The sequence below is a fragment of the Scyliorhinus torazame genome, chromosome 6, assembly GCF_047496885.1.
Source record: "Scyliorhinus torazame isolate Kashiwa2021f chromosome 6, sScyTor2.1, whole genome shotgun sequence".
In the NCBI taxonomy this organism is placed as follows: Eukaryota; Metazoa; Chordata; class Chondrichthyes; order Carcharhiniformes; family Scyliorhinidae; genus Scyliorhinus; species Scyliorhinus torazame.
Genome location: NC_092712.1, coordinates 252,905,376 through 252,931,848, shown reverse-complemented (window position 1 = coordinate 252,931,848; position 26,473 = coordinate 252,905,376). Strand labels below are relative to the sequence as shown.

Genomic DNA, 26,473 nt, shown 5'->3' with positions numbered 1-26,473 from the left:
TCTTATGTTCTTAGTGTCCGGGAATGTGCAGGTTAGGTTATAGGGTTATGGGGTAGGGCGGGATAGGTGGGTGAGGGAGTTAACCTAGGTAGAGTGCTCCTTCGGAGGGTCGGTACAGACTCGATGGGCCAAATGGCCTCCTGCTACACTGTAGAGATTTTATGACAACCTAATGCTCCCCCTCCTCCATTCACAGATCATGGTGTGCTCCTCCATGTTTTGTCCTTCACCAAGAGTTGCTAATCAGCACTGTTACTTGATGGGTTCTGAAGGACATATCTTCCAAACCATACCTGCAGCTAGTGAGAGAATCAACAAATAGGAGAATGTACTTTATCTCATAGTCTCACAAACCTAAATGCAAAACCTCGTTACAAATGCATCTGACCGATGACAGTATTGATGGGAGTAACCACCGCACAATCCTCATGGAGACAAACTCCCATCTTTGCATTAAGAATACCCTCATGTTGTGTGACACTATCACCATGTTAAATGGGATCAGATATAGTGATTCAAAAGTGTTTGAACTCAGCTCTAAATTCAAATGGCCCTGCTAAGTTCCATGTCCTGACCCCCTGTCCCGTTCCAGCAAAAATAGGACCTGTTGGAAATGGAGGTGGGACTTCCACATCCTGGCCCCGCCTCCCCATTTTTAAACATCTGCGAAGTCTTCCTGACTCCACAAAAGCCCGGACATTGAGTAGCAAATGGTTTCAATGTAGACTTTGTGGTGCGTTAGAATGAGATTCATTTAGCCTTCTGATAGCAGTACCAATCGCCAGTTTCAGAGGCTCTGCATTGTCGATTTATTCCAGAAACTGTAATCTGTTCATAGAAGCCAATTTATTAAAATCCTCCCTCATGTTTTCTCTTAATGTGGTTGCAGAATCAATGGGTGTTGTTTGCAGGTGGAAATCATGACAGATGATGCACATTTAACAGAGAAACAGGTTTTTAGTTCTGTCACAATCCTGTAATTGTGTCGGCCTGCTGTGAATTCTGACAATGTCATGTGATTGTAGCAGTGTGAGTGATTCTGTGCCGCGTACTAATCCCTCTCTTTGCTTTGTAGCACCATATGTTAGGAATCTGCAGTGTTTAAAGCCACAGTTCAGCTGTTAAGCGTGGATCATCTGATCGTTGAGGAGGTTTGTTATCTCTATCCTTTTGTTGGGGCAACCTAGTTGCTAGAGGAGTGTATTTATCTTTGTGAGAGCGTTTCAAAATGCTTTTAGCCTCCTGCTTCAATCACTTGAACAACAGTAATGAACAATAGAGACCTCAGCGATATGCAAGGAAGCATTTCTTGGTGGAGGTAGGGAGCAACAAGCTGGATGTCGAGGTTATGCTTTAATCCCCTCTGTGGTGAACTGCAATTTTAATTGAGGGGTTGTCTCTTTATTTAGTATGTACATAAACTAGCTCAGCTCTTTCAGGGTCTGATTTTTCATTTAAATGGTCCCTTTCCCTTTTCTTGTGTGTATCATCTGTAAATTATAAATGCATGGTCGTTTGTTTCATGATGTCATTGCAGGGCTTAGATAGTGCCTGGTACTGACTAGCTTTGCATAATCTATTCTAATTATTATTTTTGTCAGGCAAACACTTGCATGCAGGACTGCAGAACTATGATGTATGGATTGTAAATGCTGAGTGCTCAGTTTGTTGTCAAGTGTATGCTGGGATGTCGATTGTGTATTGAGGACATTTGTGGCTTTTTAAAATGGTGTGGCAGTAGTCCCTTAAAAATATTTTTATCAGGCATCATGCCAAGGGTTTTCCATGGACTGAGAACAGATATGAGCAGCACAGAGAGACCCCAAAATTCAAGGACTCCATGTCCACTGGGAAGTGTACCAGAGCAGGACTAACATTTGCATTCACCCACAGGATGTGGCATTGCCAACAAGGCCAGCATTTATTGCCCATCCACAACTGTCCTTAACTGAGCATCTTACTGGACCATTTCAAAGAACAGTTAAAGAGTCGACTGCAAGACAGCACCTACTGATTCTGCCGTGACCAGGATGTCACAGTCCAGATAATGTGTGTCCCCACGGTTCAGTGAAACCTCTCTGGAAATTCTCCTCTAGGATGTCCAAGAGGGGCAGGTGGTGCTGTTTCCCAGGGATGGCAGCAGGAAGCCCCTTTCTGACCATGGTGGCCTGAGCAGATGTGACCGCGGAGGTTAATGCTGGTTCTGCCCTTCAAAGAACTGCCTAATAGTGCAGGAAGTGGATGAATGACCTATTGAGCTCCACCAGGGTAATGTCTACTCACTGAAAAGTGACACTCATAAGGCCATCAGGCAGTGTGAATGCACAGGAGTGTCAGGCACAGAGTTTAGGTTGCAAATGGGACATTTGCACTGAATTTGTGGAAGTCATCTTCCATTCACACTCTTCTATCAGTTGCAGGACATCCTGCTTGTTAATCACTTATTGGGGAGGGCTCAGGAGCTTCCAAGGGCATACATGCTCCTAAACTGCTCATATATCCATTGGGATGACATTCAATCCTTCCGTCTATCTGCAGGACAAAAACATCTACACAAAGAGCGAGGAGGCCAAGACAGGAGGTAGAATTCCCAACATTCCTGTTCTTACCACTTTTGTGGAGTAGGCTGTTGAGCTAATCAGGGCAGGGAGGAACAGACCGTTGTTGCTAACTTTTGGTTGGCTCTTAAATGTTGTTCGTTGTGTCTTTACTTAATTTGCTCTGTTTCTATAACCGTTGCTCTAGAGTCGGCAGGTATCTTTATGATACCACCATGAGGTTCAAGTTCAAGTGCTGATCAATAACTCAATACACCAGTTAGTATGTTTCAAATCAAAACACATTTATTATACACAGTCAATCATTACTCATGTATAAAACTCTACTTACTAGACTATCTCTAACACTAAAAGGCCTATACTTAGCTTTGGAACTGGCCCACCAGGTCAGGGGAACAAATGGCCTTTCGTTCGATTGTGAGTCTGCAGGCTTCAAAGCTGGTATGGACTGGTAGATAGGAGCGCCTATCTCGTAGCATGGGTTGACTGGAGACTTACTTGGTTGGTGCAGCTACTAGGCAGGTCATGGTCAAGGGTTGTTTCGAGCTGCTGAGAGACCCTGCCAAGAAGGACGAATTGAACTTGGGGACTCTATTTTGTAGTCCCCAGGGGCTTCGCGCCCTTTTGGGCGGACCCGGTACCTGGTTCCAAGTGATTGGACTAAGTTCTGATCACTTGTATCGATTTCTCCAATACTGGAGCTGTTCCCTGATCACTGGGCGGTTCCTAAGTGTCCGTTGGCCTTCCTTTGTCTTGGCTCCTGCTGGCGCCGAGGAGTCTGGCTTGGCCTTGTTTATCTTAACTGTTTCCAATTGTTCCCAGGGATCGCTCATTAATATGTAGATGGTTGTTAGTTTCAGTGCTGTCTGGGGTCCTGCAAGTTCCAATTATAAAGGAAACTTTGCACCTGCTTGTTTTTCCAGCGTTTGACTGAATTTCCCTGCATTCTTAGCGGATCTCCATTTTAAAGTCTGAAAGTGGCCAACCTAGGTGGCTATACCGTGCCAGTGTTGAAGGTGAGGTAGGACTCACCCAGGAAGTCATTGAGGAGGCCTCCAGTTTACTGTTGTCAGATGTGCTCACCGACTACCACAATGCTTTAATTAAGTAGCCTGCTTAGACATCCACAGTGCATGACTGTGCATGACAATTCGGTGACGTTTACGTTAATGATGGAAAGGGATAAGTATACACCACAGGGCAAGAGTTATAGCTGGGGGAAGGGCGATTATGATGCCATTAGACGTGACTTGGGGGGGATAAGGTGGAGAAGTAGGCTGCAAGTGTTGGGCACACTGGATAAGTGGAGCTTGTTCAAGGATCAGCTACTGCGTGTTCTTGATAAGTATGTACCGGTCAGGCAGGGAGGAAGGCGTAGAGCGAGGGAACCGTGGTTTACCAAAGAAGTGGAATCTCTTGTTAAGAGGAAGAAGGAGGCCTATGTGAAGATGAGGTGTGAAGTTTCAGTTGGGGCGATGGATAGTTACAAGGTAGCGAGGAAGGATCTAAAGAGAGAGCTAAGACGAGCAAGGAGGGGACATGAGAAGTATTTGGCAGGTAGGATCAAGGAAAACCCAAAAGCTTTCTATAGGTATGTCAGGAATAAGCGAATGACTAGGGAAAGAGTAGAATCAGTCAAGGACAGGGATGGGAAGTTGTGCGTGGAGTCTGAAGAGATAGGAGAGATACTAAATGAATATTTTTCGTCAGTATTCACTCTGGAAAAAGATAATGTTGTGGAGGAGAATGCTGAGACCCAGGCTATTAGAATAGATAGCATTGAGGTACGTAGGGAAGAGGTGTTGGCAATTCTGGACAGGCTGAAAATAGATAAGTCCCCGGGGCCTGATGAGATTTATCCTAGGATTCTCTGGGAAGCCAGGGAAGGGATTGCTGGACCTTTGGCTTTGATTTTTATGTCATCATTGGCTACAGGAATAGTGCCAGAGGACTGGAGGATAGCAAATGTGGTCCCTTTGTTCAAAAAGGGGAGCAGAGACAACCCCGGCAACTATAGACCGGTGACCCTCACGTCTGTAGTGGGTAAAGTCTTGGAGGGGATTATAAGAGACAAGATTTACAATCATCTAGAGAGGAATAATATGATCAGGGATAGTCAGCATGGCTTTGTGAAGGGTAGGTCATGCCTCACAAACCTTATCGAATTCTTTGAGAAGGTGACTGAACAGGTAGAAGAGGGTAGAGCAGTTGATGTGGTGTATATGGATTTCAGCAAAGCGTTTGATAAGGTTCCCCACGGTAGGCTATTGCAGAAAATACGGAGGCTGGGGATTGAGGGAGATTTAGAGATGTGGATCAGAAATTGGCTAGCTGAAAGAAGACAGGAGAGGGTGGTGGTTGATGGGAAATGTTCAAAATGGAGTTCAGTTACAAGTGGCGTACCACAAGGATCTGTTCTGGGGCCGTTGCTGTTTGTCATTTTTATCAATGACCTAGAGGAGGGCGCAGAAGGGTGGGTGAGTAAATTTGCAGACGATACTAAAGTCGGTGGTGTTGTCGATAGTGTGGAAGGATGTAGCAGGTTACAGAGGGATATAGATAAGCTGCAGAGCTGGGCTGAGAGGTGGCAAATGGAGTTTAATGTAGAGAAGTGTGAGGTGATTCACTTTGGAAGGAATAATAGGAATGCGGAATATTTGGCTAATGGTAAAGTTCTTGGAAGTGTGGATGAGCAGAGGGATCTAGGTGTCCATGTACATAGATCCCTGAAAGTTGCCACCCAGGTTGATAGGGTTGTGAAGAAGGCCTATGGAGTGTTGGCCTTTATTGGTAGAGGGATTGAGTTCCGGAGTCAGGAGGTCATGTTGCAGCTGTACAAAACTCTGGTACGGCTGCATTTGGAGTATTGCGTACAGTTCTGGTCACCGCATTATAGGAAGGACGTGGAGATTTGGAGCGGGCGCAGAGGAGATTTACCAGGATGTTGCCTGGTATGGAGGGAAAATCTTATGAGGAAAGGCTGATGGACTTGAGGTTGTTTTCGTTGGAGAGAAGAAGGTTAAGAGGAGACTTAATAGAGGCATACAAAATGATCAGGGGGTTAGATAGGGTGGACAGTGAGAGCCTTCTCCCGCGGATGGAAATGGCTGGCACGAGGGGACATAGCTTTAAACTGAGGGGTAATAGATATAGGACAGAGGTCAGAGGTAGGTTCTTTACGCAAAGAGTAGTGAGGCCGTGGAATGCCCTACCTGCAACAGTAGTGAACTCGCCAACATTGAGGGCATTTAAAGGTTTATTGGATAAACATATGGATGATAATGGCATAGTGTAGGTTAGATGGCTTTTGTTTTGGTGCAACATCGTGGGCCGAAGGGCCTGTACTGCGCTGTATTGTTCTATGTTCTATGACTAATCACTGGCCATTATTGCGCAGTCTTCAGTGAGGTGCTTTTAAGCAATGAGTGCTGCTTTTGCCCTGATGTGAGATGTGGATGGATGTAAAGAGTACTCATGGGGGTTATGAACATGCCACGTATTGGGCAAAGAACATGGTAGATGCAGTTCAGGTTTGAAAGACTGGAGCCCTACACTGTCTTCGAACGACACACAACAAGAGGCTCCCCAACTATCTGGAGAAAGCTGTGGTGCGCATTTTCAGTCATTACTGGCTGTCTTTGATGACTTTCTATTTTGATCTGAAGGCATCATGTAAGGCGGCTCTGGGCACATTAGCCTTGACTACAAGAGGGATTTGAGTTTAGGATTGAAGAGGTGTGTTTGCAGTTCACTGAGGCCTTTGTGAGACCTGTTAGGAATAGTTATAGTTTTAAGTAAGTTATTTTTGTGTTTATGTGTGTGGGCATAACATATAGCATTAAAATTAAGTAAGTTTAATATATTTTTCTGTACTTGGGTTAAGAAAGGGCTAAGGACATCAGTTTAGTTTCATTTTTTTAAAATGCCTGTAAGCCTGTGGTTCTGCTTCGGTGCCTACATTGTAATGAGGTTTTTATGACCCAAACGGAAACACAAGGTATAAAAAAGCAACCAGGAGCTCACAGAGATAGCAAGAAGCAGTGTGAGTCAGTTGGAATAAGGTAACCAAAAAGGAAACACCAGTCCACAGAAACTGCTTGAGCAGAGACATGGAGCGAGACTGCAGAGAGCAGGTCCAAAACAAAACAGCAAGGGCTGAATTCTCTGTGCCTCTGTGCCGAAATTGCGATCAGCGCGGGGGCGGAGAATGGGCGTCGACGCCGAAAAACCGGCGCGACGCCGCTCCTGCGATTCTCCGGTCCCAGAGAATTGTGTGCGGTCTACTCGGCGCGGGTAGGGGGCCATTGACAGAGGCCCCCCCAGCGATTAACCAAAGAAAACTGGCCGAGTTCCCGACAGTGTGGTTCTAACCACGTTTTTGCCTGTCGGGAATGGTCGGCGGCGGCTGCTGGTGGGGGATGTGGGGGGACCCTTCACCGGGGGCGGCCTCAGAGACGGCCAGGTTAGCAATCAGGGGTCACCGATCCGCGGGCGCGTGCGATCGCGGGGGGGGGGGGGGGGGGGCTATATCATTGGGCCCACTCCGTGGTGCGAGTTCAACATGTCACGGGGGGTGCCGCCAAAGGCCGCCACCGTGTGCATGCGCGGACTCCCGACCGGAAGTGCAGGGTCCCGTATCGGCAGCCAGAGCCCTGCTAGCCCCTTCAGGTAGGAGAAACACCCGCGTTTTGACACTAGTGTGGGGATATAGCCCCATTATTGGAGAATTCCGCCCAAAGTCCATGAAACCAGGGAATGTGACCGAAGAAAGTTCCAGGAAGTCTGTGAAGTTAAAGAAAACGAATATAAATAAATGATTCTGTTCAGTAAAGTTGAGAATGAGGAGCAAAGAGGCTCCAGTTCAAGATGGGGTGCAAGGTGCACACCTGAGGATGTTGGCTTACAAGAAGCTAGAGATCCAAGGTGACCCAAAGGTTGGTGACACTTTAATACAGCTGGTGAAGTAGTTGTCTTCTGTTGACATGGCTGGGTATCTGAGAGATTGTGTGGAAAGGAAACTTGAATGATCCAGGCCACTGGAATATTGTAAGGAGCATTTACAACTCTGGAGGTGGATCCCTGGTGAAGCCACCCAAGGGAAAGCGTCATTTGTGAGAAGATTCCAAGGTGTGTGCTTCGAGAGTAGAGATTGGACACCCTCGTATGGAAGATAGTGGAGGTTGTAAAACCTTTGTGTGAAAGACAGAGTTGAAGTGAGACCATTTGGTTCACAGTGTTACGCATCTGGGCAGAATTGATGAGACATCGGTAGGAGTTGTTTGGGTATCATCTGCCACTTGGCTTCAGAAAGTGGAATGTCTGACCACATTTCCTCTATTGGTTTACATGGACTGTGTACTTACTGAGCACATTAGAAGATAAAATAGATCTTGTAACTTGTTTTATCCATACAAATCTATATATATCTGTAAATGTCTAGTGGGGTGAAGGCATAGAGTAATATAGTTAATCTTTTCTTGTTTAGCAAATGTTTTACTCTTTTTTTTTTTTGTTCAAAGTTCATCAGCTGACTCCTGTGACTCTGTTCAGTAGCCCCCTTCCAGGTATCTAAACAAAAAATAAAAGAAACTATCAAGTTGGATTCCATCCTGGGATCTGATTTGTCCAGCTGGGTTCCATCACCTGGGATCATAGCAGACCTCACATGGAGATCTGTTAGGCCTGCCCATCTCCTTACCAAAAGTTATTGTAAACCTCATGGAAAGAGTTTTCAAGTAAAGTGCAATGGATCTCATTGAAGAAATGGGATTTTAGTCCATGAGGTGAGAGAGAATAGAATGGCCCTGTGGTGCTAGATCATGCTGGGAACAAAAGGATATCCCTGTGAAGCACAGGCTCTAATAGGTCCCTGCAGAGTCCATGCAGGAAAGATGTTTATCTTGCCCGAGTGTTTACAATGATGAATCGCAGTCTCGCACTAATACTTGTGGGAGACTGCAATTGGAGGGTTCAAAGTAGTTGCTACTCAACAACCGAGAGCAGGTAAAGCACCTTCAGGGACTGGATTTGAAAATGATCTCATCTTTTCAACGTGACAAATATGTCGAGGGTTTACTATGAGTGAGTAGCGATCAGGTGTCAGGAGCACTATCTTCTCTGTTCAATCTGCATGGAGTAACAAATGATGGTCCCATACTGCTCCTCCCTGTCCACCGATATATCTGGTTTTGCCTGAAAGAGCTCTCTGCAAGGTTTTCCCACATTGGGAGCAGGTGTGAGGGTGATACGAGTGCATCCTTGTCCAGGTAAGATTTCATGTTGCTTCCCGGTTGTCCTGTGCACAAACTTTGAGCACATGGGGAGAAACCTTATTTTTATCTGCGGGTACCCAATGTCATGGGAGAACTTTACAGGTTCTATTGCACGTATTTAGCGCCAAGACTCTGTAAATCATAGAATTTGGTGCATTGAAAGGATCAGACCACTGACAGGGCAGACATTAAATAGTGCAATTTAATTCCTTTATCATAAATCAAGCTACATTAAAGCAAAGTATAATGTCTGTTCCAAAAACAACCCTGGGGCCTTCCAGCCAGCAGAGTACAGAAAACTAAATAGTGATGCAAATGTCCCATCAGCTTACTCTGGCTGGCATCTGTTAGCTGTCAGATTGTCACAAGACTGTCTGCCGCATTGTAGTCTTTCAAAGGCCTCTGCATGTTTGTTTGTGATATCCTGGCCCTCATCATCACCATCCCCTTCACTGTTGTTGTCAGGAGACATCTCAGTCCGTCATGTTTCCCTGAGCTGAAACATCCTCATTTTGCAGCGTGAGGTTGTGCAGGGCTTGGCAGACAATGTTGATCCAGGACACTCTCAGTGGTGAGTACTGGAGACCCCTGCCTAAGTGGGCTCAACATCTGAACCTCATCTTTAGGAGGCCTATATCATCTGCTCAATCGTGGATCTTGTGGAGGCATGTGACGCATTGCACGTCCCCTCAGCAGCACTATATTGACGGTGAACTGGTGTCATCAGCCAGGTCTTCTGGAGTATCCCTTGACCCCAAGGAACCAGCCCTGCAAATGCCAAGGCCCTTTATAAAACTGGGGCACCTTGGAGTGGGCCAGTGTGCAAGCATTGTGAGAGCTGCCTTGGAATCGAACATGCATTTTGAGTGATCATATATCAGCTGCAAGTTCTTGTTAATGAATGTGACTGGCAGTTGCCAGGAAGCTCTTAATGCCATATGTGTGCAGTCAATAGCCGCTCCCGGGATCTACCCGGCTCGCAATGCCTCGCGACATTCAATGCGATCTCAAAGAACAAAGAAAGAACAAAGAAAAATTACAGCACAGGAACAGGCCCTTCGGCCCTCCAAGCCTGCGCAGATCCAGATCCTCTATCTGAAACTGTCGCCTATTTTCTAAGGATCTGTATCCCCCTGCTCCCTGACCATTCATGAATCTGTCTAGATACCTCTTAAATGACGCTATCGTGCCCGCCTCTGCCGGCAATGCGTTCCAGGCACCTACCACCCTCTGCGTTAAGAACTTTCCACGTATATCTCCCTTAAACTTTTCCCCTCTCACCTTGAACTCGTGACCCCTAGTAATTGAGACCCCACTCTGGGAAAAAGCTTCTTGCTATCCACCCTGTCTTTCCCTCTCATGATTTTGTGGACCTCAATGAGGTCCCCCCTCAACCTCCATCTTTCTAATGAAAATAATCCTAATCTACTCAACCTCTCTTCATAGCTAGCGCCCTCCATACCAGGAAACACCCTGGTGAACCTCCTCTGCACCTTCTCCAACGCATCCACATCCTTTTGGTAATGTGGCGACCAGAACTGTATGCAGTATTCCAAATGTGGCCAAACCAAAGTCTTGTACAACTGTAACATGACCTGCCAACTCTTGTATTCAATACATGCCGTATGCCTTCTTGACCACTCTATCGACCTGCGCAGCCACCTTCAGGGTACAATGGACCTGAACACCCAGATCTCTCTGTACATCAATTTTCCCCAGGGCTTTTTCATTTACCATATAGTTCGCTCTTGAATTGGATCTTCCAAAATGTATCACCTCGCATTTGCCCGGATTGAACTCCATCTACCGTTTCTCCACCCAACTCTCCAATCTATCGATATCTCGCGAGACATTGCGATGCACATGTGCGCGGGATTGCCTTTTGGCAAATCTGCATATTGGAGCGAGACAGCTAACCTCACTCTAATGTGCAGATTCCTGAGGTACCTGGGGGTTTGGGATTCATCCTTTTCGCCTCCGAGACCTCGGGCGAACACCGTTCAGCACTGGCCCCCCACAGATAATTGGAGGCCCCCAGCTGCATGCCCTTTGAGCAGTGCAGTATCCTGACACTGCGGGTGCCACCTGGGCACCCTGCCAGTGACACCTGGGTGCCAGCCTGGCACTGCCACAGTGCCCAGGTGAGTTTTCTTTTAAAAAAAAAAAAATATTTATTCAAGTTTTTCAACAAATTTTCAACAAACAACCCCCCGCCCCCCCCCCCCCCCCCCCGCCAACAAAAAGAAAGCAACAAGAACACAAGTAGAAATTATACATTGGATTTCCCCCATAGACAGTAACCCCCCATATAACAGTAAAAAGCACAAATAGGAAAAGAAAAACCACCTTAACCCAAACACCACCCCAAGAGAACCCCCCCCGCTACCCCCCCGCCCCCGGGTTGCTGCTGCTTCTGACCTCCTCCTAACGCTCCGCGAGATAGTCTAGGAACGGTTGCCACCGCCTGAGGAACCCCTGCACAGACCCTCGCAAGGCGAACATTATCCTCTCCAGCTTGATGAACCCTGCCATGTCATTGATCCAAGCTTCCACACTAGGGGGCTTCGCATCCTTCCATAGTAGCAAAATCCTCCGCCGGGCTACCAGGGACGCAAAATCCAGAATACCGGCCTCTTTCGCCTCCTGCACTCCCGGCTCGTCCGATACCCCAAATAATGCCAATCCCCAGCTCGGCTTGACCCAGGCATTCACCACCTTGGACATAGTCCTCGCAAAACACCTCCAAAACCCATCCAGCGCCGGGCACGACCAGAACATATGGATGTGATTTGCCGGGCTCCCCGAGCACCTCCCACATCTGTCCTTCACTCCAAAGAACCTACCAACCTCGCCCCTGTCATATGCGCTCTGTGAGTAACTTTGAACTGTATTAGGCTAAGCCTGGCACAAGAGGAGGAAGAATTAACCCTACTCAGGGTATCAGACCACAGTCCCTCATCTATCTCCTCTCCAAGCTCCTCCTCCCACTTGCCCTTTAACTCCTCCACCGAGGCCTCCTCCTCTTCCTGCAGCTCCTGATAAATCGCCGAAACCTTGGCTTCTCCAACCCATACAGCCGAAATCACCCTGTCCTGAATCCCATGTGCTGGAAGCAGCGGGAATTCCCTCAGCTACCGCCTCACAAACGCCCTCGCTTGCATGTACCTAAAAGCGTTTCCCGGGGGTAGCCCAAACTTCTCCAGTGCCCCTAGGCTCGCAAACGTCCCATCGATTAACAGGTCCCCCATTCTTCTAATCCCTGCCCGATGCCAGCGCCGAAACCCCCCATCAATCCTTCCCGGAACAAACCGATGGTTCTCCCGAATCGGGGACCAAACCGAGGCCCCCACCTCGCCCCTGTGTCGCCTCCACTGCCCCCAGATCTTCAGCGTCGCCGCCAACACTGGACTCGTCGTGTACCTTGTTGGTGAGAGCGGCAGCGGTGCCATCACCAGCGCCCTCAGGCTCGTGCCCACACAGGACACCATCTCTAACATCTTCCATGCCGCCCCCTCTCCCTCCATTACCCACTTACGGATCATCGCCACATTGGCTGCCCAATAATAGCCACACAGTTTCGGCAGCGGCAGCCCCCCCCTATCCTTGCTACGCTCCAGAAACACCCTCTTCACCCTCGGGGTCTTATTCGCCCACACAAATCCCATGATGCTCCTGCTTACCCGTTTGAAAAGGGCCTAGGGGATCAAAATGGGAAGGCACTGGAACACTAAGAGAAACCTCGGAAGGACCGCCATTTTTACCGACTGCACCCTACCCGCCAGCGAGAGTGGCAGCATATCCCTTGGATATCACAATGGGAAAGCACTGGAACACAAAGAGAAACCTCATGGGAACCATCATTTTGACCGACTGCACCCTACCCGCTAGTGAGAGTGGCAGCATATCCCATCTTTTAAAATCCTCCTCCATCTGCTCCACCAACCGCGTCAAATTAAGCTTGTGCAGGGCCCCCCAACTCCTAGCTACTTGGATCCCCAGGTACCGAAAGCTCCTTTCCGCCCTCTTCAGCGGTAACTCATCTATCCCGCTTCCCTGGTCCCCTGAGTGCACCACAAAGAGCTCACTCTTCCCTACGTTGAGCTTATACCCCGAAAAGTCCCCAAACTCCCGAAGGATCCGCATGACCTCCGCCATCCCCTCCACTGGATCCGCAACATACAACAACAGGTCATCGGCATACAACGACACCCGGTGTTCCTCTCCCCCCTAACCAATCCCCTCCATTTCCTGGACTCCCTCAGTGCCATGGCCAGCAGCTCAATCGCCAGTGCAAACAACAAGGGGGATAAGGGGCACCCCTGTCTCGTCCCCCAGTACAGCCGAAAGTACTCCGACCTCCGCCGGTTCATAGCCACAGTCGCCACCGGGGCTCTATATAGCAGTCTGACCCAGCTGATGAACCCCCCCCCTGAACCCAAGCCTCCGCAACACTTCCCAAAGATACGCCCACTCCACCCGATCAAAGGCCTTCTCCGCGTCCAAAGCTGCCACTACCTCCGCTTCCCCCTCCACCGAGGGCATCATAATCACATTGAGGAGCCTCCACACATTTGTATTTCGCTGCCTACCCTTCACGAATCCAGTCTGGTCCTCATGAATCACCCCTGGGACACAGTCCTCAATTCTCGGAGCCAGCACCTTCGCCAGCAACTTAGCGTCAACATTGAGGAGCGAGATCGGTGTATACGACCCACATTGCAATGGATCCTTGTCCCGCTTCAAGATCAAAGAAATCAGCGCGCTAGACATTGTCCCCTCCTCCCTCGCCTTATTAAAAGTCCTCACTAGCAACGGGCCCAGCAGTTCCACGTATTTCCTATAAAATTCAACCGGGAACCCATCCGGCCCCGGGGCCTTCCCCGCCTGCATGTTCCCCAATCCTTTAACCAGCTCCTCCAGCCCAATCGGCACCCCCAAACCAGCCACCTGCTCCTCCTCCACCCTCGGGAACCTCAGCTGATCTAGGAATCGTCGCATCCGCTCCTCCCCCGCTGGGGGCTCAGGCTTGTACAGATCCCCATTGAAGTCCCCCAATACCTTGTTTATTCTCACCGCACTCCGCACCATATTCCCCCCTCTATTCCTAACTCCACCAATCTCCCTCGCTGCCTCCCTCTTACGAAGCTGATGTGCCAGCATCCAACTCGCCTTCTCCCATACTCATAAACCGCCCCTTGCGCTTTCCTTCACTGTGCCTCTGCTTTCCCCGTGGTCATCAGGTCGAATCCCGTCTGGAGGTTCCGTCGCTCCCTAAGTAGCCCCTCCTCTGGGGCCTCTGCATAACTCCTGTCCACCCTTAAAATCTCCCCCAACAACCTCTCCCTCTCCCTCCTCACTCCCTTCTCCCTGTGGGCCCTAATGGAGCTTAGCTCTCCCCAGTACCACCCGCACCCCTTGCAACCTACCACTCACCATCACATATCGATCTCCATTATCCGCTACAATATTCAGTGCCTCGAACGACACCCACTTCCCCACCAGTATTGAAACCCCTCTGTTCTTCGCATCCAGCCTGAATGAAAGACCTGCCCTACACATCCCTTTCTCAGCCTAACCTGATCTGCCACCTTCAGATGTGTCTCCTGGAGCATAACCACGTCTACCTTCAGTCCCTTTAAGTGCGCGAACACCCAGGCCCTCTTGACCGGCCTGTTCCGGCCCCTCACATTCCAAGTTATCAGCCGGATCGGGGGCTACTCCTGCCGACTAGCCATCTCCTTTTCTAGGTCATCCACGTGCCCGCACCTCTTGCACCCTCCAGTCCCCCAGGCGGCGGACCCCGCAGCAGCAGCAGCAGCAACCCAGTTCCCCCCCTCCCCTCCCCCCTCCCCCCCGCTAGATCCTCATCTCATAGAATATCATAGAATTTACAGTGCAGAAGGAGACCATTCGGCCCATCGAGTCTGCACCGGCTCTTGGAAAGAGCAACCTACCCAAGGTCCACACCTCCACTCTATCCCCATAACCCAGTAACCCCATCCAACACTATGGGCAATTTTGGACACTAAGGGCAATTTAGCATGGCCAATCCACCTAACCTGCACATCTTTGGACTGTGGGAGGAAACCGGAGCACCCGGAGGAAACCCACGCACACACGGGGAGGATGTGCAGACTCCGCACAGACAGTGACCCAAGCCGGAATCGAACCTGGGACCCTGGAGCTGTGAAGCAATTGTGCTATCCACAATGCTACCATGCTGCCCGAGCCATCTAGCCATTTTGCTCTCCCCATGACACTCCCGTAAGTCAGCTGATCCTGCCGACCCCGGCCTCTCCCGCCATTCCATCGTCGTCCCAGTGTGAGAATCCCCCCATCGCTTGGCAGTCAGTGTGCGCTCCTCTTGAGCACTCCCCTCCCCCCAGGCCCCGCCCCCATCCTTCCCTAACGTGGGAAAAAGCCCGCGCTTTCCGCCTGAGCTGGCCCCGCCCCCTCTGGCGCAGCTCCTTTTTGCGGCCTTACCCCAACTCCCCATCCCCGGGCCTCTTCCTCCGTGGGGCCCTGCCCCTCCAACACCGACGCCCACACTCTCCCACAGCCCCCACATCAAATCCGTTCACCCATCCCCACCCAGCACCAAAATAAAAAGAACATTCCCAAACGCAGTAAACACAGTAAACATCCCCCCACGGCAAACCCTCGGTTTGAGTCCAACCTTTCAGCCTGGATAAAGTTCCATGCCTCATCAGGCATTTCAAAATAGTGGTGCCGATCTTGGAACGTGACCCACAATCGTGCTGGCTGCAGCATCCCGAACTTCACCCCCTTCCGATGGAGAACCGCCTTAGCCCGGTTAAAACCAGCTCTCTTCTTATCCACCTCCGCACTCCAGTCCTGGTAAATACGGATCTCCGTGTTCTCCCACCTGCTGCTCCGTTCTTTTTTGGCCCATCTCAAGGCACACTCGCTGTCCATAAAGTGGTGGAAACTCACCACGACAGCCCTTGGCGGCTCGTTGGCTTTGGGTCTCCTTGCCAGGACCTGATGAGCCCCATCCAGCTCCATGGGCCTCGAGAAAGCTTCCGCACCCATCAGCGAATTGAGCATCGTGCTCATATATGCCCCGGCATCGGGCCCCTTCACTCCTTCAGGGAGACCCAGAATCCGAAGATTCTTCCTCCTCGACCTATTTTCCAGGTCCTTAATTTTTTCCTGCCACCTCTTGTGCAGCGCCTCGTGCGCCTCCACCTTCACCGCCAGGCCCAAGATCTCGTCCTCGTCCTAAAAGGCTTTTTGCCGCACCTCCTGGATCGCCGCCCCTTGGGCCTTCTGGGTCTCCACATGCTTCGCAATCGCCACCTTCATTGGCGCCAGCATTTCTGTCTTCAGCTCTGCAAAGCAGCGTTTAAGGAATTCCTGCTGCTCCTGCAACCACTGCGCCCATACTGTTTGGTCTCCACCCGCCGCCAACTTGCTTTTCCTCCCTCGCACTTTCCGCTGCACCAGGATCACTTTTTTAACCGCTCCACTCCTGGCCCAATCCATATAATGTCGGGGGAACCTTGCTGTCACCTTCCCACACTGGGAGCCGTCGAACAATTGCCGTTGGGGCCCCTCTGAAGAGCCTAAAAGTCAGTTCCCAGCAGGAGCTGCCGAACGTGCGACCTACCTAGGCCTAGCCGCAACCGGAAGTCCCTAGGTGAGTTTTCAACTGCTGTGAAACAGCAGAGGGAAATGAAGTGGAACATCACAGGAAACTATTAATTTGATTGACGGGCAAATGCTCAATAAAGGGCAACGTGTGAATAACCAGTGTCTGGAATAGGGGGAAGTTTATATAGGAAAAGTAAAATTAAGTCATGGCAGGGCAGCTCAATCAAATAGAATGCGTGACCTGTAATATGTGCGTAGTTATGGACTCTACCGGTGTCCTAGATGACCTTATGTGCAAAAGTGCTGCCAGCTGTAGAAACTGGAGATCAAGGTTACAGAGCTCAATTGGCAGCTGGAGTCACTGTGGTGTATCCGTGAGGCTGAGAGCTACATGGATAGGATGTTCAGAGAGGTGGTCTTATCGCAGCTTAAGGACCTGGAGATCGCCTGGGTGACCATCAGACAGTCCAAGAGAAATAGCCAGGTAGTTCAGGAGTCCCACTGAAAAAATGATTTTCCATTTTGGAAGCTGGTGAGAGCACTAGTTCCTCAGAGGAATGCAGTCCGAGCCAGTTTTGTGGCACCACAAGCAGCTTGGCTGTACAGGAGGAGGGAAGAGCAATAGTGATGGGGGAATTCATTAGTTAGGGGAACAGACGGGCATTTCTGTGGCTGTAGATGTGACTCCAGGGTCAAGGATGTCACAGAGCGCACAGGACATTCTTCTGGGGGATAAAGATCATAAGAGGCTGTGGCCCACATTGGTACCAATTACTTAGATAGGAAGAGGAAAGGAGTCCTGCTATCAAATGTAATAATCTCCTGATTAACCCCAGTGCTACGTGCAAGTGAGTACAGAAATAAGATAAGTCAAATCAATGTGTAGCTAGAATGAATGCGCGGCTAGAATGAATGCGCGGCTAGAATGAATGCGCAAGAAGAAAGGCTTTGATTCTTGGGACACGGACCAGCTCTGGGGGCACCTGTACAAGCCGGATGGTTTGCACCTGTAAAAAGCTGGAACTGAGTTTCTTACGGGCCGCTTTACTCGTGCTATTGGGAGGGCTTTAGACTAACCTGGCAGAGGTGTAGGAACCAAGAGGAAACATTACAGAAGAATACCAGGATGCACAAAATATTGGGAAGGACAGAAAGCACTAGTATCGAGAATGGTACATTAATAGGTGGAGTCGGAGTAAGTAGAATCTCTGCAGTCCAGAAGGAGGCCATTTGACCTATTAAGTCTGCACCGATCCTCCGAGAGAGCACTCTGCCTAGGCCCACTCCCTGGTCTGAACCCCTTAATTCCCCGCATCGATCATGGCCAATTCACCTAACTTGCACATCTTTGGACTGCGGGAGGAAACCGGAGCACCCGGAGGAAACCCACTCAAACACGGAGAGAACGTACAAACTCCACACAGGTAGTCACCCAAGGCCGGAATTGAACCCGAGTCCCTGGCGTTGTGAGGCAGCAGTGCTAACCACTGTTCCACCGTGCCGCCCTTTTCTCCCAAAGGGTTGTTGGTGTGTGGAATTCTCTTCCACAGAAAGTAGTGGAGGCTGGGATTTTCATTTATTGAAGGCAGGGTTTGCTGAACTTTTGTTTGGCAAGGCAATCAAAGGTCATGGGAGTAGACAGGAAAGTAGAACTGGGACCAAATCAGCAATGATATTAGAGAATGGTGGTGCAGGGCCAAATGATCTACTCCTGCCTCTATGTACCTAAAACATGCGTCACCTTCAAGTTATGCTCCATCACCTTTTACCTACCAACTTCCCCCCCCCCCCCATCATTTTTGACTCCCTCAATATTTGATTTGATTTATTGTCACATGTACCGAAGTACAGTGAAAAGTATTTTTCTGCGGCCAAGGGAACGTACACAGTTTGTACATTGTAGACAAAAAAGAATAATCTATAGAGTACATTGACAAATGGTACATTGGCAAACAGTGATTGGTTCATTGCGGAACAAGGGGCCAAACAAAGCAAATACACAAACAAGAGCAGCATAGGGCGTCGTGAATAATGTTCTTACAGGGAACAGATCAGACCGAGGGGGAGTCATTGAGGAGTCTGGTAGCTGTGGGCGAGAAGCTGTTCCTATGTCTGGATGGGCGGGTCTTCAGACTTCTGTACCTTCTGCCTGATGGAAGGGTCGGGAAGAAGGCAAAGCCCTGGGAGGAGGGTTCTCTGATGATGCTGTCTGCCTTCCTGAGGCAGTGGCAGGTGTATACAGAATCAATGGGAGGGTGACAAGCTTGTGTGATGCATTGGGCTGAGTTCGCAACACTGCAGTTTCTTGCGATCTTGGGCCGAGCAGTTGCTGTGATAGGGTTCTCTCTATGGCATATCTGTAGAAGTTTGTGAGAGTCGATGCAGACATGCCAAATTTCTTTAGCTTCCCATTCCCCTCTTCTCTGGCACCTTTAAATCTCTCCCCATTAGCCTTGTACCTATAACCATTACCGTCCACATGCCTTCCTTCCCCTCTGAGCCTACACCTGTACAGCCCCCATGCCCAGTCTGACCCTGTTCTTCGAGCCACCTGTTTTGTCTGTTTCAGTGAAGGCCAAAGCTGTACCTACTCACTTCAAGGTTGTGGAAGATGTCAAGCTCGCCTAGTGCACGTCACAATTGTTTATTCCTTTTTTATGAGTTAACATTGGGGAGGAAAATCAAGGTGTGCAGAATGAAGAGAGACAGAAAGTACTAGAATAAGAAATAATAAAGGTATTAGATCAGGTCAGGGCCTGTGGAATGCAATAAGGTCTAAATTAGGTTTACATTGTCTGTATATGTATGGAGTGTGGTATCTGAGTTTGTAGAATTGCAGCTACAGGTAATATGGGAGTATGATGGGGTGCCATGGTGGCACAGTGATTAGCCCTGCTGTCTCTCAGCGCCAGGGACCTGGATCCAATTCCAGCCTTGAGAGATTGTCTGTGTGGAGTTTGCACTTTCACCTCGTGTCTGCATGGGTTTCCTCCGGGTACTCCGGTTTCCTCCCATGATCCAAAGATGTGCAGGTTAGGTGGATTGACCATGCTAAATTGCCCCTTAGTGCTCAAAGGTTAAATAAATAAATAAATAACCTTTATTGTCAAAAGTAGGCTTACATTAACACTGCAATTAAGTTACTGTGAAAAGCCCCTAGTCGCCACATTCCGGCACCTCTTCGGGTACATAGAACATAGAACATAGAAAATACAGCACAGAACAGGCCCTTCGGCCCACGATGTTGTGCCGAACCTTTGTCCTAGATTAATCATAGATTATCATTGAATTTACAGTGCAGAAGGAGGCCATTCGGCCCTTTAAGTCTGCACCGGCTCTTGGAAAGAGCACCATACCCAAACTCAACACCTCCACCCAACACCAAGGGCAATTTGGACATTAAGGGCAATTTATCATTGGCCAATTCACCTAACCCGCACATCTTTGGACTGTGGGAGGAAACCGGAGCACCCGGAGGAAACCCACGCAGACACGGGGAGGACGTGCAGACTCCGCACAGACAATGACCCAAGCCGGAATCGAACCTGGGACCATGGAGCTGTGAAGCAATTGCGCTATCCACAATGCTACCGTGCTGCCCTTAAGAACAAATAAATCTACACTATATCATTTTACCGTCATCCATGTACCTATCCAATAGCTGCTTGAAGGTCCCTAATGTTTCCGACTCAACTACTTCCACAGGCAGTGCATTCCATGCCCCCACTACTCTCTGGGTAAAGAACCTACCTCTGATATCCCTCCTATATCTTCCACCTTTCACCTTAAATTTATGTCACTTGTAATGGTGTGTTCCACCCTGGGAAAAAGTCTCTGACTGTCTACTCTATCTATTCCCCTGATCATCTTATAAACCTCTATCAAGTCGCCCCTCATCCTTCTCCGCTCTAATGAGAAAAGGCCTAGCACCCTCAACCTTTCCTCGTAAGACCTACTCTCCATTCCAGGCAACATCCTGGTAAATCTTCTTTGCACCTTTTCCAGAGCTTCCACATCCTTCCTAAAATGAGGCGACCAGAACTGTACACAGTACTCCAAATGTGGCCTTACCAAAGTTTTGTACAGCTGCATCATCACCTCACGGCTCTTAAATTCAATCCCTCTGTTAATGAACGCGAGCACACCATAGGCCTTCTTCACAGCTCTATCCACTTGAGTGGCATTTTTCAAAGATGTATGAACATAGACCCCAAGATCTCTCTGCTCCTCCACATTGCCAAGAACTCTACCGTTAACCCTATATTCCGCATTCATATTTGTCCTTCCAAAATGGACAACCTCACACTTTTCAGGGTTAAACTCCATCTGCCACTTCTCAGCCCAGCTCTGCATCCTATCTATGTCTCTTTGCAGCCGACAACAGCCCTCCTTACTATCCACAACTCCACCAATCTTCGTATCGTCTGCAAATTTACTGACCCACCCTTCAACTCCCTCATCCAAGTCATTAATGAAAATCACAAACAGCAGAGGACCCAGAACTGATCCCTGCGGTACGCCACTGGTAACTGGGATCCAGGCTGAATATTTGCCATCCACCACCACTCTCTGACTTCTATCGGTTAGCCAGTTCGTTATCCAACTGGCCAAATTTCCCACTATCCCATGCCTCCTTACTTTCTGCATAAGCCTACCATGGGGAACTTTATCAAATGCCTTACTAAAATCCATGTACACTACATCCACTGCTTTACCTTCATCCACATGCTTGGTCACCTCCTCAAAGAATTCAATAAGATTTGTAAGGCAAGACCTACCCCTCACAAATCCGTGCTGACTATCCCTAATCAAGCAGTGGCTTTCCAGATGCTCAGAAATCCTATCCTTCAGTACCCTTTCCATTACTTTGCCTACCACCGAAGTAAGACTAACTGGCCCGTAATTCCCAGGGTTATCCCTAGTTCCTTTTTTGAACAGGGGCACGACATTCGCCACTCTCCAATCCCCTGGTACCACCCCTGTTGACAGTGAGGACGAAAAGATCATTGCCAACGGCTCTGCAATTTCATCTCTTGCTTATCATAGAATCCTTGGATATATCCCGTCAGGCCCGGGGGACTTGTCTATCCTCAAGTTTTTCAAAATGCCCAACACATCTTCCTTCCTGACAAGTATTTCCTCGAGCTTACCAATCTGTTTCACACTGTCCTCTCCAACAATATTGCCCCTCTCATTTGTAAATACAGAAGAAAAATACTCATTCAAGACCTCTCCTATCTCTTCAGACTCAATACACAATCTCCCGCTACTGTCCTTGATCGGACCTACCCTCGCTCTAGTCATTCTCATATTCCTCACGTATGTGTAAAAGGCCTTGGGGTTTTCCTTGATCCTACCCGCCAAAGATTGTTCATGCCCTCTCTTAGCTCTCCTAATCCCTTTCTTCAGTTCCCTCCTGGCTATCTTGTATCCCTCCAATGCCCTGTCTGAACCTTGTTTCCTCAGCCTTACATAAGTCACCTTTTTCCTTTTAACAAGACATTCAACCTCTCTTGTCAACCATGGTTCCCTCACTCGACCATCTCTTCCCTGCCTGACAGGGACATACATATCAAGGACACGTAGCACCTGTTCCTTGAACAAGTTCCACATTTCACTTGTGTCCTTCCCTGCCAGCCTATGTTCCCAACTTATGCACTTCAATTCTTGTCTGACAACATCGTATTTACCCTTTCCCCAATTGTAAACCTTGCCCTGTTGCACGTACCTATCCCTCTCCATTACTAAAGTGAAAGTCACAGAATTGTGGTCACTATCTCCAAAATGCTCCCCCACTAACAAATCTATCACTTGCCCTGGTTCATTACCCAGTACTAAATCCAATATTGCCCCTCCTCTGGTCGGACAATCTACATACTGTGTTAAAAAAGCTTCCTGGACACACTGCACAAACACCACCCCATCCAAACTATTTGATCTAAAGAGTTTCCACTCAATATTTGGGAAGTTAAAGTCGCCCATGACTACTACCCTATGACTTCTGCACCTTTCCAAAATCTGTTTCCCAATCTGTTCCTCCACATCTCTGTTACTATTGGAGGGCCTATAGAAAACTCCTAACAAGGTGACTGCTCCTTTCCTATTTCTGACTTCAACCCATACTACCTCAATAGGGTGATACTCCTCGAACTGCCTTTCTGCAGCTGTTATACTATCTCTAATTAATAATGCCACCCCCCCACCTCTCTTACCACCCTCCCTAATCTTATTGAAACATCTATAACCAGGGACCTCCAACAACCATTTCTGCCCCTCTTCTATCCAAGTTTCCGTGATGGCCACCACATCGTAGTCCCAAGTACCGATCCATGCCTTAAGTTCACCCACCTTATTCCTGATGCTTCTTGCGTTGAAGTATACACACTTCAACCCATCTCCGTGCCTGCAAATACTCTCCTTTGTCAGTGTTCCCTTCCCCACTGCCTCATTACATGCTTTGGCGTCCTGAATATTGGCTACCTTAGTTGCTGGACTACAAATCCGGTTCCCATTCCCCTGCCAAATTAGTTTAAACCCTCCCGAAGAGTGCTAGCAAACCTCCCTCCCAGGATATTGGTGCCCCTCTGGTTCAGATGCAACCCGTCCTGCTTGTACAGGTCCCACCTTCCCCAGAATGCGCTCCAATTATCCAAATACCTGAAGCCCTCCCTCCTACACCATTCCTGCAGCCACGTGTTCAACTGCACTCTCTCCCTATTCCTAGCCTCGCTATCACGTGGCACCGGCAACAAACCAGAGATGACAACTCTGTCTGTCCTGGCTTTCAACTTCCAGCCTAACTCCCTTAACTTGTTTATTACCTCCACACCCCTTTTCCTACCTATATCGTTGGTACCAATGTGCACCACGACTTCTGGCTGCTCCCCCTACCCCTTAAGGATCCTGAAGACACGATCCGAGACATCCCTGGCCCTGGCACCCGGGAGGCAACATACAAAGAACAAAGAACAAAGAACAAAGAAATGTACAGCACAGGAACAGGCCCTTCGGCCCTCCAAGCCCGTGCCGACCATACTGCCCGACTAAACTACAATCCTCTACACTTCCTGGGTCCGTATCCTTCTATTCCCATCCTATTCATATATTTGTCAAGATGCCCCTTAAATGTCCCTATCGTCCCTGCCTCCACTACCTCCTCCGGTAGTGAGTTCCAGGCACCCACTACCCTCTGCGTAAAAAACCTGCCTCGTACATCTACTCTAAACTTTGCCCCTCTCACCTTAAACCTATGCCCCCTAGTAATTGACCCCTCTACCCTGGGGAAAATCCTCTGACTATCCACTCTGTCTATGCCCCTCATAATTTTGTATACCTCTATCAGGTCGCCCCTCAACCTCCTTCGTTCCAGTGAGACCTTCCGGGAGTCTCGCTCGCGACCACAGAATCTCCTATCTATTCCCCTAACCATTGAATCTCCGACAACTATTGCTTTTCTATTCTCCCCCCTTCCCTTCTGAGCCCCAGAGCCAGACTCCGTGCCAGAGACCTGACCGCTAGGGCCTTCCCCCGGTAGGTCATCCCCCCCAACAGCATCCAAAACGGTATACTTGTTTTGAAGGGGAACGGCCACGAGGGATCCCTGCACTGTCTGCCTGTTTGTTTTTTTCCCCCTGACTGTAACCCAGCTATTCTTGTCCTGTACCTTGTGTGTGGTTACCTCCCTGTAACTCTTCTCAATCACCCCCTCTGCCTCCCGGATGATCCGAAGTTCATCCAGCTTCAGCTCCAGTTCCCTAACACGGTCTTTGAGGAGCTGAAGTTGGGTGCACTTCCCGCAGGTATAGTCAGTGGGGACACCGGTGGTATCCCTCACCACCCACATCCTACAGGAGGAGCATGTAACTGGCCTAGCCTCCATCCCCTCTTACCTTAAAGAATATAGCTGCTGTGTGGACTAACTAGATCTCCGCCCTTCGACTCTGCTCCCAGTCAGCTACACTTCCTGTAAACTCCTGGCTCTCTTCACACTCTTTGCGGAAATGTCGGAAACAAAATGAAAGGAGCACCTTACTCCCTCCTCACCTAACTCCCTCGGTCACCAAACTCTCACTATCGCACTCAAAAAGCACCAAATTCAGCACTCAGTGCACAGAAGGAGAATTCAGAATTCTCAGCTGGTACGGGAATCGCACCCGCGCTGCTGGCCTTGTTCTACATCGCTAACCAGCTGTCTAGCCCACTGAGCTAAACCAGCCCCAGGTTAGGTGGGGTTACGGGTTTACGAGGAAGTGGGCCTAGGTGGGGTGCCCTCTCAGAGGGTCGGTGCAGACTCAATGGGCCAAATTGCCACCTTCTGCACTGTAGGGATTCTATGATGATTCTATTCTCTTATTTCCCCTTTCTTTTATTTTGCTGTTACATTTTTGATCTATAGATGATTATTGGACTTGTCTTTTTAAGGCAAGACGCCTGTATCTTTAATTCAAGCAGACAAATCTGGAAGGCTGTGCTGGTTTAAACTGATGATTGCAGACCACCGGTGTCAGTGAGGACTCATTTTGATTGATTTAGTTGGTGGCCAGTGAATGGGTCCAAAAGGCTGTGCTTTGCTCGGTAACAGGTGATGACTGGATCTGATCCCACTGATATTCTTTGCAGGGTCCCAAGGCTTGAGTTTGGTTTCAGTTTTGATTCTGGCAGTCGATGAAGTGATCCAACCAACTCTCTCCAAAAAGATTCAGCTATTGCTTTCCAGAAGGCCACTGTAAGAGCTGACTCTCTTTCCAGTAAGTCTGGGTGCTATTCTCTTCAGACTGCAGAGCCTTAAAGACAAACCACGAGCCGAGAGCAAAGGCTGATGTGAAATAAATGGTCTCTCCAGAATGATAGAGCCCTGAATGGGAACCTCGGTGTAAAGGACCAGTTTAATCAGAAATAAGGGGGGGGGGATTTTCCATTCCCCAACGCTGATTTTGTAATCGCCGATCGGGAGGAGAATCCCTTTTGACGCCGAAAGCGGCGCCTGTTTGATGCAGGATTCATATGCTCCGCCCCCTCCAAAACACCATCATCACCGTGGCGCGCTGCATGCCTTTGGGACGGCCTCAGCATGTCACCTGAAGGCCACCTACCAATGCTCCGTCCCGATGGGCCGAGCTCCCGACCGCACTGTTGACGTGTGGTCTCAGCAGTGCGGGAATCCGGCATGGTGGCTGCGGACTGTGCCCAGTGCCACCACAGTTGGGAGGAAGCTGTGCTGCTGGCCAGGGGGGCTTCTGCGAGGGCTGGGGGGCCTGGTGGGGTGTGACCAGGGAGTGGCATGGGGGCACTATCTGGCAGGTTGGGTCAGTGCACGGCCAGCATTATGTTTTGCGGCACGACCGCTACAGATCATTGCTGTGCGCATGTGCGGCCACGGACCTGGCCATTCTCCAGCTGTTTATTTTGTGGAGGCCAAGAGTTTTACACGGCGCGGCTGCTAGCCGCTCATCGGTCGCAGGATCAATGACGGGGCGCAGCCGATTTTGTCCACGTATAGCACCACAGATCCTCTGCACTTAGCCTCAGAATTGGAGAACCCGGCCCAAAGTGTCTCACCAGAAAGCCTGTGAGTACTGTGTTTTCTAGATTGCACGGACTCTGAATGAATGAATCGACAAAGAAGACCATTATCGACTGTAAACCAGAGGCGTTAATCAGGGGACGTGCTGCAGAGAAGGTGTGCTAAAAGAACCACCATCTGAAGCAAAGACTCTTATATCTTGACTTTCATCCTCATTATTTTTTTATCCCTTTTCACCCCTTTATGTCTGTCTTGTGTGTGTGGGCAGAGGGTTGATAGTTAAAGTGGGAAGTAGTAATTAACTTGTTGTTGACCAGTTGAATTTTCTGTATATTTGATGATAGTTCTTGTTACAAATAACAGTAATTGTGTTTAAACTTACAAACCTGGTGACTGTAACTTTTGGGCAGCCGAAGGCTGAAGGCTTTGGGTATTTTTAGAAGAAGTATTGGTTAACTCACTTCTATTGTGACTCCGGGACACCTGTGGCTGGAATTGACCGTGCA

The 26,473-nt window shown here is 49.1% G+C and overlaps 1 protein-coding gene across 1 annotated transcript in view; it reads left to right on the top strand.

Moving 5' to 3' along the window:
- The first annotated feature begins 7,396 nt into the window (after positions 1-7,396).
- Positions 7,397-26,473, top strand: part of LOC140425864 (uncharacterized) — a 162,481-nt gene continuing 143,404 nt past the window's right edge. Inside the window, exon 1 of the mRNA XM_072510247.1 lies at positions 7,397-7,481. Coding sequence (XP_072366348.1) covers positions 7,397-7,481 — 85 coding nt within the window. The remainder of the gene's footprint in view (positions 7,482-26,473) is intronic.